This window comes from Protobothrops mucrosquamatus, unplaced genomic scaffold (assembly GCF_001527695.2).
Source record: "Protobothrops mucrosquamatus isolate PMUCROS unplaced genomic scaffold, P.Mucros_1.0 scaffold128, whole genome shotgun sequence".
Lineage (NCBI taxonomy): Eukaryota > Metazoa > Chordata > Lepidosauria > Squamata > Viperidae > Protobothrops > Protobothrops mucrosquamatus.
Genome location: NW_015386495.1, coordinates 813,478 through 833,916, shown reverse-complemented (window position 1 = coordinate 833,916; position 20,439 = coordinate 813,478). Strand labels below are relative to the sequence as shown.

Sequence of the window (20,439 nt, the reverse complement as noted above, 5' to 3'; positions counted from 1 at the left end):
AGTATTAGATATGTTCACTGCCTTGAGTTGTTTACAAAAAAATAAAGGTGGGATATTAAATAAATGCAAGATGATGACATAACCCAAGTATTGTCCATTAAAAACCACGAAGAACAGATTATCTTTTATTAGATTGAATGCAAGGGAATTTCTCAGGAGAATTTCTCAGAAATAACATCAAAAATTTAACTCATTTGAACCCTTAGTGTAATTTGAATTGAATTGGAACTATTTTGCTTTTAAATTTGGGAAGCTGTTGAGTTACATACATAAGCCAAACTATCAGAATGAGAATTAAGAAGCTCATCCAAGCATAAAAAAAGCAAAGCTATCTTCTCAAAGTAAAACAGAACAGAGTGGCTGAGAATTATTTATCAGTTGTTCCAGAATAACTTCCAGCTTGCTGAGTTTAGTTTTCTTTGCTGAAGTAATTTTACTTGCATTTTCTTTTCTGCCGGTAGGTATGTCGAGAGTATCAGCGTGGCAACTGTAACAGAGGAGAAAATGATTGCCGGTTTGCTCACCCTGCTGACAGTGCAATGATTGATACCAACGACAATACTGTTACTGTCTGTATGGATTACATCAAAGGGAGATGTTCAAGGGAAAAGTGCAAATATTTTCACCCTCCAGCCCATCTGCAAGCTAAGATCAAAGCTGCCCAGTACCAGGTCAATCAAGCAGCAGCTGCTCAGGCAGCAGCTACTGCAGCAGCCATGGTAAGTCCAGAAAAACAAATCAAATATATCTATCTCATTGCCAGCCACTGAGCACTGTTAATGAATTGAACCTCCCTACTAAAGATAGGACGGTTTGAGTATCCCATTCCACTTCACTAAGCTGACAAGCATGTGATGCCAAGTCTGCTCTTACATAGTGCCAGATTCTACTAAAACATGTAGTCAGTTTGTCTATGTGTATATTGTGCATAGATGTACATGCCAGATGTACATATTAGCTTTGTGCCTATATTACATAGTGAGAAGCAGTAATTTATTGTGGGTCACCTGTACATCAATATTATTGATATGCATGCATATAAACCCTGACTGGCAAGTTTTTACATCATCTCCTACATAAAAATTACACAAGGAACTGATGCGTTCTTCAGTAGATCCCATGATCTGTCATTTTATGTACTCCATTTCCATCTGCAAAGAACTATACCATCAGAGAGGTGCAAATTTTTGTATAATTGATCTTATAGCTGGAAGTCCAGTTGCCTCGTGAAAAAGCATCTTTGGGAGAATTGATCTTATACTGTCTTATCTTTACTTCTGTTTTCCTTGGAAGAGATTTTCCCTCTCCTAGAATTCATTTTGTGCATTCATTTGCACAGAGTTGCCTTGAGGTGAGATGGGCAGCAAACACATTTAATAAACAAATGAATTTGCTTAGTGAATAGCTTAGATTACATTTAGCTAGCAGCAACTCAAAATAAGTGTTTAATGATTCTGGACATAGCTACAGTTTGCAAACTTATTTTAGAGATGACTTATTCTTTTCTGTCGACATTTATTATGTATAAAGTGATTTGCAGCAACACATGTCCAAAATTTACATATACCAAACAAAACCTCATTCTTGTTTCATATGGGAGGACACAGTGTTAGTGATCTAGCTCTTTGAAATTGAACACTAAGTATGCATTTGAGAATATATCCTGACAAACATGTCTAAGCTCATTTTCTTACGCGTTTACCAGTCTCAGTTTAAAGGCAAAGAAATTTATTTTTTTTCTTCATTGGAAAAGAAAATGTTGATAGAATTCTCACATGGGATATTCTTGCACTTACTTAGTTTTGAGGTGGCCATGGAATATGTTTGAATATCTGCCTTTCAGTGCAGTCACATGTTGTAAATGCACAGTTTACCTGGATCTCACCCTTCGGTAAAATCCCAAGGACAGACATGACAGAAATCATTCCACGAGGCATTTTCAGACCCAAGAAACACGAGAGCCTGGGAGACTAGTGCTTTATAAAAATATTTAAAAGGAAGACAAATAATACTTTCCCACTACCTCCTAATAATAAAGCATGGTCAAAAATACCAACAGAAGAATTTCTAAAGAAATTCTGAATCTTTTGAAGATACAAGTGGAAAAGAGAGGACATTTTAGGAATTGGAAGATGGATTTCTACTTGGATTGTGAGCAATAACTTTAATAAACATAATTGAAAGGGGTGGATTGAGGGCAGGTTATGGAAATATTTAAGAACACGCATTTCTAGCAATGGGACTATAAAGTAACTTGAATAAAATCATGTGTATTGTGCTTCTCTGAATTCAGCTATTATAATTAATAACTATTATTATACTATTACAATACTATAATTATTACAATACAATTACTGGAATTTTGATTGTGACATGGATCAGCACAATCACATTACTGGGAGAAATTAGACAATGAACCATTTGCCTAAACTGTGATTTCTAGTGGGGGATAAAAGAAAACCCTGTTTAAATGGTTCCACTTTTACTCTTTGGACGGCTGCTAACGTTAGGTGATACTCCTAGTTTCTAGCTCTTAGCCAGCATTGGCTGATAGAAAACACCAATCTGGTTAGTATTTGGATGGCACATTACTAAGAAATCATAGGACTATAGGCTGAAGTTGAAAAAATACCTGAGGAGAAGGCCTACTTCTAAATTCTTGTCAGGTAAATGATATGAAGTAACCAGAAGCCACACCCAGCTTAAAGAAATTGCCTTTACTTTAACATTATCCTATATTTCTTTTTATATAATTATATGATTTGACCATTAAATATTCCCATGAAACATTGTGGTGCAATATTTGCAGTGCAGAAAGGGACTACAGGAGAGAGACCTTTTTCTGTGTTTATGAAGATTAGCACAAAAATACAGAAAGGAGACTCTTTCTCACTCTTATTCCTTCTTTCAACCTTCCCTTCCCCATTAGAGTATCTTGTTTGTACTTAACTACATAGAGGTGTATCCTCACAATAACAACTCAATAGTGCCTTTATTGTGCATGCTTAGTCTTGTTATTCGTTGTATATGGCATTCCGATGATTTGTTTTTTATTTGTTTTTTTTCTCACCTACCCAAAATGCACTGCTGCCCCCATGATGCACCTCTGCTTGCTGTTTATGTTAATGCGCTTGAACCCCACTGGCCCATTGCCATCATGTGCTCGCTGCCTGCTAATTAAGACTCAGTCGGCTGTCAAATCACTGAAGCGACCCCTCGAGGCAACCTTTGACCTGGTACTATGACCTTTCACCTTTTAGCTTGGCATGTAGCTTTACTGTAGATACAAATTATTTTTTAATTAAATTCTTAAGTAATTTTTCCTTATTTCCTGTTATAAAGTATTGTGAGCTCAAATTAAAACTGAGTGTGGTTTCCTTGTTGGGTTTGTGGGAAGGTGATGGAAAGAATGTTTATTTGCCATCCTGAACCCTCCTGAAGATGGAGGATTCTACATTCAGTTTAATCACCTTGTAGACATTTCTAAATCTAGTAAGATTTTTTTAAAGGATTTTTTTTAAAATGTGTAAAATATATATGATCTATATATTTGTATCTGTTTGGTTGGCATGGCTTAACAATATTCTTATGTAGATTTAACATTTGTAATGCAAGTGCCAGCATGATTTGGTACTTTGTTTTGTTTTGTTTTTGCATGTTTAGATAGACTTGGGGATATGGGAGTAAAGTTTAATATTATATTAATCTTTTCTCATTCACTCTATAAAATTTCTCTTTAACATGGCTTTTACTTATCAATCCTCATGGAGCTAGCAGTGCAGCTTTTTTTTTTTCCTCCCTGGTATTCCTGCTTCTTTACTAAAACCTGAACCTTTTTATAGTGAAAAAGTGCTAGTTTATTGTTCCCAATGCCATATTGAAAGGACAGTAAGAAACCTTTCGTGCAAAGCTTCGGCTTTGCTCTTTCTTTGAATTGTAAAGTCTGCTCTGCTGCTTGCTTGCTCAAGGATGTAAAAAAAAAAGATGGTGGTGTTCAATTACTGTATTTTATACTGACTGTTCTATTTCTTCTCTCTTTTTCTCTCTCCATATTCCACCTTCTTTCTTTCTCTTTTCCTTTTCTTTCTTTCTTTCTTTCTTTCTTTCTCTCTCTCTTTCTGTCTATCTATCTATTTATCTATCTATCTATCTATCTATCTATCTATCTATCTATCTATCTATCTATCTATTTATCTCTTTCCCTATTCCCCTTTCTCTTTTCCTATTCCTCTTTCTTTCTTTCTCCTTCCTATTCCTCTTTCTTTCTCTTTTCGTATTTTCCTTCCTTCCTTCCTTCCTTCCTTCCTTCCTTCCTTCCTTCCTTCCTTCCTTTCTTTCTTTCTTTCTTTCTTTCTTTCTCTTTTTTATTCCTCTTTCCCTTCCTTCCTTCCTTATCTTTCTTCTTAACTGGGCTATCTTATCCTCATCTATCAATAGGGGATTCCTCAAGCTGTACTCCCCCCATTACCAAAGAGGCCTGCGCTTGAAAAAACCAATGGTGCCACTGCAGTCTTTAATACTGGTATTTTCCAATATCAGCAAGCTCTTGCAAACATGCAGTTGCAACAGCATACAGCCTTCCTTCCACCAGGTACGTGGCATTTTCCATATCCTTTGAAAAAGACCCCAGTGAGGTCGTTAGAATAATTTCCCATGGGTTAGCTAGGCTTTTCATTCTTAAGTATGATAAAAAGATGGCACGGGATGGGTAACATGCAAGGATGCCCAAAGAGACAATCTTGCTGCTAAACTGCAAATTCTGCATATATTTTCTTGGAAGCAAGGTGTTGGGTGCTTTTCAGCATAATCTGAAAATCTGCATCTCTGAAGTGTGCAATCATGTTTCAAAACAGCATTTGAAATCTTTTTTCTCTCTTCTCTAATCCTTCATTTTACACCTCTTATGTTGTTTTATACACACACATATATTTAACTGATGTAAGACCCCTTTGCTCAAGTGAGTATAACATGCATAGCCCAGTGAGAATAATATTTTCCACATGCTGAATTGTGCTAGAAAAGTACTTAGTCGTGAAATATTGTTATATTATTATTTATTTTTCTTTACTGACTATAATTCAAACTTTTGTCTTCAACTAAAATGCAAGATAAGCTTTGGAATAATAAATTAGTTTTACATCTTTTGAAATCAGGGTGAACATTATAGTGATGGAGTTTCATTTTTCACTGATTAATCAACAAAGGGGTCCTACACAAGTATCTTTTTCATTCCTGCAAGTTAAAGCACAACAGATTTTCATTGCTATCTTATGTTCATTTGCTAAACATTCTATGCAAAAGTGTGTGTTGGTTTCAGACATGAAGAAGGAGGATGACTGAAATTTAAAACTGAAAATATATTAGTTTTGTAGTTTGAACATGATGGTCAACTAAAATGATCTTTATATTTTTGCATGGGTACCATAATTAGTTGTATGGATTATGAATAACAATAATAATAACAAAAGTAGTAATAACAAAATAACAGTGACACCTCTGTCCCAAGAATTAAATGAATTACCGTAATGCATATTATTTGAATTTTTAAAATTATTACTTCAAATTTAAAGTCCACTTTGAATATCAAGACTCAGTCTAGCAACATTGATACTTAAATGTTAGATAACTAGGTAAGGTTATATTGGTTGACAATGTTCAAATAGTCATAGCCATAATTTTTAATATCTATTTAATTGAATTTTCTTACGTGTATAAGAATTCTAGAGGGGGGAAATCTATAGAAAAAAATACATAGCATTTTGTCTAATTGATTTTATTTTCAGGAAATATTTTTTTAAAATATGGCTGCTTCCAGATGTGTTAGGAGTACAACATGAGCAATTCTGAGTCTCTATTGCTCTGAAAATTTTGGGAATTAAATCCTAATATATCTGGGAACAACTAGAATGGGGGAAAATTGAGCTAATGCTTTGATCAGATATTTCCTTGCAATAACAGGACTCATCTAAATGTACTAAATTAGTTAAAGCAGCTTCAAACTATGTTTATTTGGTAATTGATTTATGAATTTCTAGATTGCCTAACTCCAGAATGATTCTGGGTAGCTTCACAAGTAAGAATCATTGTCAAAGGACAACATAACAACTACCTCATTGCCCACAAATCAAAGGGTCATGTCCAAGCACTCTGACCCAAAGCCTGGAGGAATAAAAACAACAAATTTTTAAAGCTCATGAAGCAGGGATAGTGGCAGCCATATGAATCTCCATGGGGATGCTGTTCTGAATAATAAATGTTGTGACAGATGAAGCCCTCTTCCTGAGTCCTGTTAGATGCCATCACTTAGCTGATGGGACTCCAAGCAAACCAGAATACAGGACAGGCCAATACTATAGGAGCCAAGCAATCCCCCTTAGCTGGCCCTAGAGCATTAAAGGTAATCAGCACTTTAATTTGCTCTCAGAAGCCAGCTGGAAACCATTGCAGTTCACATAGCAAGATGACACATGGGAATAGCAAACTGCTTCATTGTGAACCAAATACACCTCCTGAGTGGTCTTCAAGAGCAACATCTGCAGAGTGTTACAGTAGAGGTGTTCTGGAAGATAACCAAGCCATGAATGACTGTAAAGAAAATTGATGTCAGTCTTAGTAGGTAGACCAGAGTGGAAACACAACCAAATGAGCTTTTTCTACTCTATTATAAAGCTACATTAACAGAACATTGCAAGTCTGAAAATACAAGTCTCATTTACAGCCTAAGAAATTAGGAAGGGCCTCTTCTGAGCCTCTTCCCCTACCCTCTATCTAGCTACTATCGCTTATATGACTGTTTCCTTGGTAGCATTTCTTGGCCCAGTTTCCCAAGGTCTTTCATATATAGCATTACAAAGGAAGACCTCTTAATCTTGGCGCATACATTGAGCTTGTTGCATGCAATTTCCTTCCTGGCTCAGCAGGACCTGGAATTTCAGGAAACTTCCAGATAGTGTTCCAGCCACAAATGGGCCAATACAACCCCAGTCACAGTCAAAGATTAAAAGTTCCCTAGAACTGGAAGGAGAACCTTCCTCTTTCATAATCACTTAGTATTTCTAGGGTTAAATCTGAACCTATTGGTTTTCAAACAGATCCCAACAACTCTTAGGCAGTGAAACAAGATCTTGATAGCTGTTAGTTGTTTAGGACAGGGGTCCCCAACTCCCAGTCTGTGGACTGGTAACGGTCCGCGGCATGCCAGCAACCGGTCCGCACAAACAAGCAAAGCCCCATCTATGGGATGCAGGCAGCACACAAAACCACACACTCTCTGGTCCGCGGAAAAACCTTTCTCCACGGAACCGGTCCCTGGTGCCCAAAAGGTTGCGGACCTCTGGTCTAGGAGACAAAGATACACATCTCTTACCATTAATATACTGATTATACGTGTCCCTGAACTGTCTCATGTAGATATTACACAGGAGAGGTGAAAACATCAAGCCTGAGGCATCCTGCAAATCAGAGCCAGACATTCATTCATATATGGTTTAGTGTTATGTATTAACCAGCCTTCAAACGTAGTAACATATCTAGATTTACCAAACCTCCACCTGAAGCTTAAACATATGCCAGTTAGAAAGCAAAGCTTAATGTGGCACTACTACAGTGTTGCTTTTTTCTGCATCCACATTAGTCATGAATTAGCATATAAAACGTACCTGTAAATCAAACTTAATATAAAACAATATATGAGTAAGTGTCAAAATTGGACAACTGAAACCTCTCCTTACGTTATTAGAGTCTACTTTTAACTTAGTAGTTCATTTTAATCAAAATACCAACACACAGTTCAGTCTGCTTTCTCCTTGCCCTGCTCATGTAAGTCTAGTTCTAATTACCACCACCTTGCTGTTTGATTTGATTGTGCTATTGGTTACATGCCACTGTTTTCCCATAATAACCAATTTTTCCTTCTTTGTTCAAATGAGATTTTCCTAATTACACGTGTGATGGGTTGTTTTAATTCTTTTCCCTTTGCAAATCCACCTTCCTGTTGCAATGCATGATGGGCAGGCTCAATATTGTGCATGACACCCGCTACAAGTGTTGGTAGGTGCCAGCTTTGTTTCTTGATTATCTTAAACCTGTTTAGCAGCTCACAGACTTTCAAAATCCACTACTAGGTTTTAACTTAGAGTTACTGTGCAAAATCATTTTTCTTCCCTTGCACTAACACTTGTCAATTAAATGCATTTGCTTTATTTAATTGACACAATTTACTTAGAAGCCATTTACTTCCTACCATTATCAAGTTGTTCTGTGCCACATTTTCCCCGTCCCTTTTTATCAGCTCTGGTGGATTTTGACTGGACTTTGAGTTCCAGTGTTTTAGAAAATTATTTTGTGTTTAAAACAGAAAAAGCTAGTTACACATTTTATGCAAGAAATGCAGAATTAGAGTTTTATTTCAGCAGATTCTAATAATATCAGAAGTTATAATGGGAGGGATTGGGAATATGGTTATCCTAAGATTTTCAAACTATTAAAGAGAGTGCTGTTTGTAGTTTCTTGGGTCTAAAATGAAATAGTTGAACTTTATTGTATTGACTTTGGTGATTCAGTGGTAATGAGCATTTTTCCCTTCCCTTTTCTCCTTTCCTTTTGTCTTTTACCTTGTCTTCCACCCCGCTCTCTGGAATGCTGCCCTGCTTTGCGCTGTGGTTGCATGTCCTTTTCGCTGGTGGCGGTACCTCGCCCCATGGCTATTCTGCTGATATAAATACCATACTCTACCATTTTACCACCTCTTGCCATGGTTTCCCATACTGCTTCACTCTTCTGTATGTTTGCTTATATGGTTTTCCTTCCAAAAGTTCCCATGGTGCACGGCGCTACGCCCGCCACTGTGTCTGCAGCAACAACATCTGCCACAAGCGTCCCCTTCGCTGCAACTGCCACAGCCAACCAGGTTTGCTAATTTACAGCTTTGTTTCTTAAACATAACTCAGAATCGGTGCTTTTAAGGAGCATGGGGATTTCTTTTATTTTGTTTTTTTGGTTTGTTTGGTTGTGGTTTTTTTGTTGTTATTTTGTTCGTTGGTTTATACTTCTTGTTGGCCTACACATTCTCTTTAGATCTGCAGCATAGCTTAATTGGGCTTTTCTCCCTGCTCTCCAGTAATAAGACTTTCCTGAATTGATCAACATGTGACAGATCTTATGCCTCCCACTTCCACGTTCACTGTTACAAGAACAGATGTATAGAAAGAAAAGATGAGGATATAAGATCACATTTTTTTTTTCTATGTAGAATAGTTAACTTTTTTCAAGCCAAGGCAATATCTAACCTAGGAATGGCAAATTGGTGAAGGAAAGGGTAGGCAGACTCAGAAGAAAGAAATGGGCAGAGCCAAGAAAAAAAAATTAATTTGATTTAATTTAATAAAGATTTAATTTAAATTAAATTAAATAGCTATACACACAGACATTTATATACATACATACATAGTCATATACATATGCATAAATACATTCTGTACATACACTTTGTATTAAAATTATATTTCATCGGCAATTTTTGGAGGCTGTTCTAGAGTCAATGGTAAAACAAGCTTGATATAACACAAAGCACCAAAGGATGTTATAAGTGTATGCTGTATACTTAAGCTACAAATGCCATCCCTTTAAAGTAGCTCAATATTATTTTCTCCAAAATGATAGCCAAAGCAGAAAGCCTCTAGCTTGGCTGAGGTCATCAGAGAAACACATGACAAGAAAGTAAATAAATATTTGAGAACAGTCTTCCTACATGCTGTTCTCCAGATTGCATAAATGCTGGGTGGTGATGATAGAGTTGTTGAACTTAACTAGAAGGCACTATGTTTTGGAATTCTGAATGCTGCTATTATCCACTTAGTAGGCCAGATCTCAAATTTACAACTCTTTAATTTTAAGCTTCCAGAGCATTAAAGTTAATATACTAGAATCTTTGAACTTGAGGAGCTAAAATGATATTCTACTTTATACACGTACAAGAAATCAATATTCTACTTCATATGATATTCTACTTTATACCACGTACAAGAAATCAATAACTGAATGAGTAGGAATCTCTAATCATCCTACTGTTGACATAATGCCCAGCATCCCCAATCATGGTCATGCTGGCTATAGCTGCTGGCCGCTGTATTTAAGTAGTATTTTGGGGTCCTGTAGTTCCCCATCTTCATCTAACCAATACCAGGCAGTGAGGAAAAATTTGATACCATTAACATCTATTTCCTTAAAAATCAGGGTGGGTGGGTGGGAATCATGCTTAAGTGAATTAATTTCCAAATTTTATCTCCAAAAGGAGAATTGGAGTTAAATGATAGATGAATGTATTTACAAAGTCAGGTTGATAAAATTAATATAAAGATTCTGAACTTGACATAACCTATAAAAGAAGAAAATTTGTGAAAATTCTACTGGGTGTATTCCTACTATACCTTAGGACCATTCTAGATATTGAACTAGTTTTCAAGTCAGAATAAGCCAGCGTATTAGTTCTTGGTTGGCTTCTTTCATCAACAAAGCAGCAAACAAGCAAGAAAAGTTTCATCTTTCTCGGTTTATTAAGTGGTACATCTGAACACAGGTCCCTGGTTTACTTGCTTACAAATGTAAGGAATGCAAGCTAAGAAAAAAAGTTCCTCGATGACAAAGAAGATAATTATTCAGATGCACCACTGAAAGAGTACAAAGAGAGAAAAGCTTTCTCTGTGTGTTTTTTTAAGCACACTGCCACCTGATAAGAACTATATGAGAATTTTCAAGCTCAGTCCTAAAATCATAATATATAAGTAGTTTCTTCGTTCCCTTTATGTATGGGAAAAGGCATGGTCTATTAAAATGTCATAAAACATTGTAGTGCCCACTCACCCCCTCATAAAAGGTTTCAATTTCATTTTCAGAATTCTGCTGGAAAATAGGAAAGACAATCCACAAACAAGTAAAAGTAATCCCATCGGCATCCTAACTTGGCCAGATTGCTTGTTATGATCTTATTACACATTTTTGCTTATGACCCAGGATAGCTTACATCTCACACTATAATACAAGTTTCTTGGCCCAAACTGGCACCCTAAGATGTTTTGGGACATCAATACTGAGCAGGAATTTGGGGGGACTGATTAATTGGATATAATTAGTCCTCAACTTACAAACACAACTGGAACTGGAATTTCCATCATAAGTCATTGTTCCATCATAAGTCCAATTGAATCCTATTTTACAACAACCTAGAACTAAGAAATTTTCTGACGGTTAGAACAATTAATCAGTTGAACAACCTGCCTCCAGAAGCTGTGAATGCTCCAACACTGGAGGTTTTTAAGAGGAAACTGGACAGCCATTTGTCTGAAATGGTATAGGGTTTCCTGCCTGAGCAGGGGGTTGGACTAGATGATCACCAAGGTCCCTTCCAACTACTACTACTACTACTACTACTATTATTATTATTATTATTATTATTATTATTATTATTATTATTATTATTATTATTATTATTATTATTATTATTGCACTTTAGTGAATTCAGCTTTTTCAATGAACTTTTTTTTTGCTGGAAATCAGCAAAAAAGGTCGTATGATCACATGACCTCGAGACACAGCCAGTTGTAAATGTGACCCAGTTACCAAGCACCCAAATTGTGAGCCAATGACCATAGGGAGTGGTGTGGTAATCATAAGTGCAAGTACAGGTTGTAGTCACTTTTTCTGAGGCCATTGAACCATTGTTAAATGAATCAAAGTTTTATCTTGATGGCTAAACAGTTGACGGAGAGCAACCATCAGATTGTCTTGTTTTCCTATATAAAGACCACTGTAGATATATCTACTTTCCATTTTAGATAAGTCAGGATAACCATTTTCCATTTTAGCTAAACCAAGATAACACGTTTTCACATTAATTGTGATTTTACATAATGCCAATAACAAAGGGGTCAAGGTAAAAGCACATTCCAGATATCTTTGAATAGTAAGATTTAAAAACAAAAGTGCTGTCTTCTTTATAGCAATTTGATGTTTAATTTACAGCAAAGAAAAGAGTGACTAGCATAGTATACAAAAGAGTCCTGGATGTATTCATTAGGCATTAATAATGAAAAGTTTAGCTATCAGACATGTTATTTTTCAGAGAGGAAAGAAAGAAGGGAGGGAAGGATGGAGGAAAATTCCTCTTTCCTTTTCCCCCCCATCTCTTTGTACAGATGATTCTGAATATTTTTTCCATATTCTTTCAAGGGCTTCTCCCACACAGATTCTCGAGGTTTTGTTTTTGTTGTACAATTTGATCATTTCATGCATATCTCTCTGGAACCTCATAATGCGCTCCAGTCAAGTTTTGTAGCCTATTCTTTATATATACATATATAAGCAATATATGTATATAATACATGAGCAATGCTGACATGATGCAGTGCCACAAAATGCAATGTTCATGCATGCGTAAGTACTTGAGATCTGGCCCCCTTCCTCTTTACTGACTGGCGCTGAAGCTCCTTGGTCTGTTTTGACAGCGATACTCTTGAAGCTTCTAGACAGCTGGATGCAACATATCTTTCTGCTGCAGTAGCAAACCAATGGTATGAGAAGCTTCATTACACTTGGGACACATTTATGTGCAAAAAGAGAATTTAGAAATGTATAGATTAGTCTTCCCCAATCTGGAACCTTTCAGATTTTGGGAGATTCCAATTCTTCTACTTGCTGGGGATTTGGGGAATTACACCCAGCATATCTGGACAATATTGGAGCCAAATTGGAGAAGGCTTCTATGGAATATAGTTAAAGAATATTAGGGATTGGGCTGAATTAGAGGATTTTGTTTACTTTTGGAACTTCTGTGCTCTAGTACTAGAAGCCAACAGGAAGTAAGTAAATCATGTAGTATACATTTGTATGAATGTTTTTTTTTTTTATCCTATCTGAACTTGTTTGACATTTAACTTTTTGATGCAAGTGCTTGTGAACAATTATCTGCTTAAGAAACTGAGGGCTTACATTTATTTCTATATTCAGGGGTTAAAATGAATATTATAATATCTCTTGGAGAAATCTGTGTGTGTGTCTGTGTCTGTGTATACACACACACATACAAGCAGGTATTATAATATTCATATATATATACAGTATATGCTGTTTTACAATGGAAAGATTTGCAATATAATCCATGCACTCCATTGAAATTGGAGGAAGAACATCTACTGCTTATAACAGATTCCCCTCAAGATCAATCACAGGAAATTAGCAAGGTAAAGTGCTTGCCTCCTGCACAAAGTACTTTCAGAACAGATCCATTTTGAAAGTAGTCAGCTCTTGATTAAATACAACCACCAAATAAAGCAATTTTTGTTGTTAAAAATGTTTGTTGGCAGTTGGGCAGGATGAAATTTAGAACTTCTGTTATGGTGACTGATATAATTGATGCTATTCTTTAAGTATTGTTACAGCAGGATTTTTCTTGATTGCTCTAATTACTAAACAGATAATTTATGCAACAAAAGAAACTGTTCTTATGGATACCCAAATATTTAGATTTTCTAACCAACCCCTAAAGAAAATGTGTAAAAAGTTATGTAGTTCAAGGTCCCGATGCTGTATTCTGCTGAGCCCTTCACTTGAATTTCCGTTCTTTTTAAACAGTCAATGACATCAGTTACTGTTATAATAATAATAATTTCAATTTTGCATTGAATATGCAAAATGGACAGGACAAGAGTTTGCTTCTGAAGCCAACTGTTAAAATCAGAAAACTGAAACAACCCTAGTTCTTATAATCTCTGTGTAGGCCAACAAAAAGGGTGTTTGAAATGACCGAACTGCATGAATGTTTAACTGTAAATGTATGTTTCTTTTAAACAGCCAAAAATGGTTGATCTCCTACTTAACTGAATGTTCTCATTTTAATTGCTAGCTATGTTTCTGTTAACATATATTACATAATACATAGCTCTGCAGTTTTTCATTTGATGTATTATTACATAAATTAAAGTTTATATTTTTAATAGATTCCCATAATATCTGCCGAACATCTGACTAGCCACAAGTATGTTACACAGATGTAGACACTTAATCATCAAACAGTAAGTATCTCAAATGCATACTATTGTATTTTGATACTTTTGAGAAGATTTGCATTCCATTGTCCTTGTACATGATTGTTGATTGTGTATATATCTTTGTGTTTCACTAGTTGGATGTCTGTTGTATTAAATTCTTCTATTAAATGTTTTCAAATTTAAATTTATCTTTTATATTTTCTATAAACTGCCAAGACTCAGGTTGAGTTCAGTAATACAAAAATACTTGTAACTAAGTAATATTAACAGTTGACATCTCAGAAAGTATAGGAGGTTAAAGTGTTGTTCCTTGATATTGTTTTATATGCTTACTCAAACATCAATACATCTGCATTTAAGTGGTAAATATATCTACATATGAGTTTAGCCCTAATTTTTTATGAACAGTTTTATGCAAATAAAGGAAATATATCCTTGATTCATCCATGCAATCTGAAAGAATATACTATGGAATTTGTTGACAAAGGAATTTTAAAAGAGCATTAGACAAATAGTGAGAATTTTGCTATTTATTCCTGCTGGTTACAAAAGTCATGTGATCCTCAATAATGTTTGCTAGCCAGCAACAGAAAATAGATATTTTATTCATGTCCTGCTCATAATGCAGGAAGGGAAAAAAAGCCATTTGATCTGATCAGGAGGGTTTCAAGGTTCCGATAGACAAGACCAAACAAATCAGAACTCCGAGGCTAGAAGTTTCCTTAAACAGGGTTACAAAGAGGGATTTTTTTTAATGTTCTTAAGTAATACTATTATGGAATGATTCTTTAAATTTTATTTTTAATTGGCCCAGTATCCAGAGTATATCAATAAGCATTCTGAAAGATTTTTTTAAACACTCATTGTAAAATTTTAATGCATGGGTAAAGGACATACCATAATGATCCATGATTGGTCATCATGTATATAGTCAGCCATGGCCCACGTGTCCCCATTACATTTTTATAGCAACATATGAAGAAATGGAATTCAGCAATGTTTTTTAATGAGAATATTACGTAGATGCTGCTGCAGTTAGTCACAAGTAATATAAAGTTCATATCTTCACTGTTAATTTAGTTTTAGCTGAGGGAAATAATCATAAACTCCTTCCTATTCAGAAGGATATTTTAAATTGATTTGATTATGTGTCTTGACTTTTAGCAACTATGTAAAATGACTTGTGTAGAATGATTTGTCCTCTCCTGGCCCTTCAGGTCTTTCAACATTCCCCCTGTATTTAATTGAGTCTATCTATCTTGCCGATGGCCTTTCTTCTATTTTCCCCAGCATTCTCAAGGGGACGTGGTCTTCACAAAGGGCTTTTACATATATGTTTATTTAAATAAGTGGCTTCTGACTGAATAATTCTGTTAGATTAAATCATTAATATACTACTTGTTTAAGATAATTTTTTTTAAAAAAATCTCCTTGTTTTTCTAGATCATATGACAGAGAAGAGGACAGCGTGGTTGAGTGAAGAATCAGGACAGGTCATTAGCCATAATGTATATACCGTAAAATAACAGCACCCAAATTTCCTCAGCAGTAAGACATCCACATATTGCATGTTAACAAGATGAAATGACAACTTGGAAATTCACTGCACACTGTTGCCTATATACTTTGTACATTGAATAGATATTTGTGCTGGGGTGATCATATTGTCTAAAACAACCTTCCTTAACTTGATGCCCTCCATTTGTGTTGATCTATAAATCCTGGAAGTTATAGACCCAAGAAAGCTAAAGGGCATCAAGTTGGAGAATGTTAGTGTAAAGACTACAGCATTGTCCATCTTTTCTAGCACACAAGTATGCAATGCATACCAAGCTGACGTATGCATTGGTAGACTCTTTTCCTACATAATCATGTACGTCATTTTGAAAAGACAGACTGTGATGTAGCCATAGATCTATAATGTATTGGTACGTCTGTAGACCAAGATATAATTTTTAAAGTAAGTTTATTATCTCAAGGTTTACAAATAACAAAAGGTGCACCTTGTATTTAAAATTGCCATTATAGAAGAGACCGTGCATGCACAGTATAATTTTTTCCTTTTTTGTTTTAAGAGTAATATTTTTAAATGTAATAGATTGTAAGAAGTGGTAAAAGAGGTATCTGACAGAGATGAATGTGCCAAGTAAAACCACAACTGTGTATATTTTTAAAGCACATCAATGGCTTTAAGTACCGTGTTGTTAAAGATTTTCATGAAGTGCCATAGACTGTAATCAAAGTAGAGTATTATTTCTTCAGTGTTACTTTAAGAGCCACATTTTTGCTTGTTTTGCTAGTAGGTAATCAGTCAAAGGGCACCCTTCCGTTTCAAACCAAAGCTGTCTCAGAAATGGCCACCTCAGTTAATAATAGACAGCACATTTTTTGTTATTTTTTTTAAAGCAAAAACAAGAGTGGATATATATGGATCATTCCTACACATACTGGATATATAAACCTATAAATTATTATAAACCATTATAGTTGCAATAGTTTTTGCAAAGTATACTGTATAACAAACAATATTTTAAAAAGGGAAGAGCCATTTCTGAGACAATATTAGAAAAAGTCTAAATAATTTTATTTTGCTTCAATTTTCTAACCTCTGTCAAAAGTCCAAGAGACTCTAAATGTGTTGAAGGAGATGGGTTTTGCTTTTCTGATCCAATGCATCACTTCAAAGTCACACACTTAAAAAAATAGTGACTCTAATCATGGGAAAAGCACTGACATCAGATGCCTGATTAAAAAGAAAACCAAAATAATCAACAATCAATGAAAATGTTAATTAGAGTAGGCGCTGGGTGGGTTAAATATCGGGTGAGTTTTATATGTGATTTCTTCTGTTGAGATTTAACTGCTTTATAGCCTTAGAAAGCCTTTACAAATTGAAACAAAAATAGATGTGCATTCAAGTTTTTAAGATGGATTCATCCAAAGGAAATCCTTTGTGTGGTTTGGATGTTGCAGTTAGTAAAGGATATATTTTGCTCTGTTCAGCAAAGCTCAAGGTGGGGGCCAGGTCTCTGGTAGCGTCGCGTAGAATGGGAGAGGTGAGGGTTCGGTTCTAGAATTCTCCATACTTCCAAGTTTACTTGCAAGTTTTTATGCTTGAGAGATGCTTTCTAGTTAAAAAAAAAAAAAAGAATGATGTGTTGATTTTACTGATTGTACTGTACATCTATTAAAGCCTTAGATTATTACATTACGGGTTAAAACCCATACCAATGTAATTTCAATCGTGTTAAGAAAGTATAGGTGACTTCACATGTTATTGTAGTTTACTTACATTTAGAGAATATGACTTATTTTTCCTTGTTAAAATGGTAGTTTTTATTTCGTACATTTATTAGATCATTTTCATTTTCTATTACCAGATGAATGCCATTTAAGTTTATAGAATTTTGTTTTATTAGATTTTACTGATGAATTTTTTTCAAAATATGAAAAAAAATTAAAAATATTTTTTCTTCATAGCATATGCAGTTTTGAATTTACATGTAGTGTCATGAATATTCGTATTCTTGTTAACTAAATGATTTATATTTTACTGATTTAATATTACAATGTAAGAATATCAGTCATTGTTAGTTCTTGTCTAGTTTTCATTAAAAGAACAAAGATCTTTTATATGGATATCTTATATAATCATTGTTAAGTAAGAAGTTAAGTTGTTGCTAATGAAATGATCCTGGCAGACAACTGAGTAATATTTTGATGATTTATTTTGTTTGTAATTAATTATAAAAGAAAAAATCTAGTTCTTAGATATTAGAATAAAATTTATTTTCTACTGTATCCATTTCAAATGTTAAAATATTGTTTAAATATTTTTTGAAATCCCTGAATATCAGGCCTTCTTATAAATAAGCTGCATAATCAGTAGATCAAGGGACTTTTTGTTGATAATCCAAATACTCAAAAAGTTTACGTATAACAAGAATTATAATAAGTGTGAGTGCTTGTGCATACTCTTGAGGGATGATTATGCTGCAATTTAGCATGTGGGAAAGTATAGAGAGAAGGTTGACCTTTTGCACTTCTGTATATAGTCAAATAAAAATAAAGAGAGAAACCTGTATAATAGTAAGATCTTATTTTGAATAAAAATGTCTATAAATACAAGGAGTTTTGTTAAGGCTTATAAAAATGACAGGCTGAACAAAATTGCTTGCAAAAAAGTGGCACAGAATTAGCACTCCATACCCCTTTGAAAAAGTGGCTTTGCTTTATGTGAACAGCTTCTAGTTTGCCAGGATTCTTTCAGCTGGAAAGATTGGCCATCCTTCTCATGACTAACAAAAGCTGCACTGGTCTAAATCTGCCTGAAGATAATTTCTGATGAGACAAGAAAAATAAAAATTATTTTTTTAAAAATGAAATTTCAGAAAAACAGGTACTTCCAACCATTAAAGGTAAATCATGGATCTAATATGTCTTACATTACTCAAAACAACTACTGCATGTTTCAAGTATCAAGGAGAGAGAGAAAGAGAAAGAAAATATAAATAGATATAAAATATATATTCTATTCAAACCAGTTTCTGAAAAAATTCAGTAGTTTTATTATTCACACACTAGCGTAAACACACACATACACAGAGAAAGCGATATTGACTTTCACATGCACACTAAAGAAGTTTAAAAATGTCAACAGGCAAACCAAAACAAAACCATCATAGCTGTAGTTGTTATGTAATTATTTTTATTGCTGTAGTGATCCGGTTCTTTTAGCAGGTGAAAAACAAATACTCTTTCAAATTTACCATTTTTAACCTAAAGCACTTGACAAACCATGTACTACATGAAGCCAAAGTGAGGGGGGAGGGAACCAATGATTGGATCTATTCTGTCTCATAATTCATATTGATGAATTAGTACATGTTGCACTTCCTTGCAACCCTATAACTTTCATCTGCTGAAAGGACAGGTGTGCTTGGTTTTTACTATTATGTAATCACAGACTTAAATTTGCTTGGTAGTTGCTCCTACTTATGTACTCTGTCCTGGGCTGCAATTTGTTTTTAAGCTTATTTTATTATTACTGCTATAGCTGTATGAAAAAAAAAATAAAGTTAAATTGCCCTAATAAAATTTCTTTTAATTATCTTTTTTTCTGTTTTCAAGTTTGGGAAAAGAGAGTTTCTTTACTGTCATTCTCATTTGTGGTTGGGGCAAGGGAGGGCACCATCTCTATTGGTACAGCTCACTGTAAAGGCTGATGTCTAGGTTTTGGTATAGGCGTCTACAAATATGATGTTAACACTCACATAGTGAAGAACCACACATATCTCTCAATTACTCACTAGTCAATTCTGTTTCTCTCTGAGTAGGACTGAGTTCACTGGCAAGTTCATTATTACTCATGATCTGTGTTGCAATATCCTTGTGTGAACCCAAGGGTATGAACTGATCTTGAGACCTATGGAGGTGATACAGGAGCTCTAGTGAACTCATGAATGTTCATAAAATATTGCCATAAAATTGTGGTCTCTTAGTTCTGTTGAACTTTAAACACAGATGATAACGTGAATTATTTATTACTAGACAATCTGTGACCCATTGGGTCATGGTTTCAGAGACATTTCCTTACCCTTAACAGAGAAACACAGTGACCATAAATGGGTAAAAAAACCACTGGGATCAGGAGTGACTTCAGACGTCTTGCCAATTTCCTCATTGACTTTCATTGTAGGAGGTGGTAGAGAGTGTTGGAAATGATCATATGACCACAATTTTGCCAAATTTCAAACTATAGGAGTTGTGGGTCCTAGATTTTGGACATATTCTGTAAGCCCATCTGAGGTACATAGATTCAAAAATTGTTACCCTATGAATCTTGAACCATGAGATAGATAGATAGATAGATAGATAGATAGACAGACAGACAGACAGACAGACAGACAGACAGACAGACAGACAGACAGACAGACAGACAGACAGACAGACAGACAGACAGACAGACAGACAGACAGACAGACACAGACAGACAGACAGACAGACATGATGCACCATTCCATCCAATTGAAGGTTGGAAACAAGAGTTTTAACACTCTGTAAGTTCTTTTATACCTGTAGTGCTTCATCTGTAGATAAAGTAAAGGAAAAAGAGAACATTTGATGCAAACAGCTACTTCAAGTTTTAAACAGTCTCAAAGTTTTCAACAATTTCTTTTTATGAGACTCCCCCCAACTTCAGATTTCAAACCATTTTGATTTATCTCTATTTCTTTCTATTACATGCTTCTGGTGAATAAAAGAATAAATACCACTTTTCTTGGGTAAAAGGGAAGAACCAGGTAGGATCCAGTGTTAGCAAGCATAAACCCATTTGCTCAATAGAACATATTTGTTCTGCTCTATGGTTCTCCTTGAAACCTCAAAATCTACTGAG

At 34.9% G+C, this 20,439-nt stretch overlaps 1 protein-coding gene across 5 annotated transcripts in view; it reads left to right on the top strand.

The window, feature by feature from the left end:
• The window catches only part of MBNL1 (muscleblind like splicing regulator 1), a 45,412-nt gene extending 26,885 nt beyond the window's left edge, over positions 1-18,527 (top strand). For 2 of the 5 annotated variants that reach the window (XM_029283546.1, XM_029283543.1), the window contains 6 exons: positions 462-719; positions 4,438-4,591; positions 8,014-8,049; positions 8,814-8,908; positions 13,992-14,066; positions 15,486-18,527. In XM_029283546.1, coding sequence (XP_029139379.1) covers positions 462-719; positions 4,438-4,591; positions 8,014-8,049; positions 8,814-8,908; positions 13,992-14,048 — 600 coding nt within the window. In that variant the 3' untranslated portion in view covers positions 14,049-14,066; positions 15,486-18,527. Of the gene's footprint in view, positions 1-461; positions 720-3,182; positions 3,237-4,437; positions 4,592-8,013; positions 8,050-8,813; positions 8,909-13,991; positions 14,067-15,485 lie in introns of all 5 variants that reach the window. The other 3 variants (XM_029283542.1, XM_029283545.1, XM_029283544.1) reach the window with 3 other exon arrangements.
• The last annotated feature ends 1,912 nt before the right edge of the window (positions 18,528-20,439 follow it).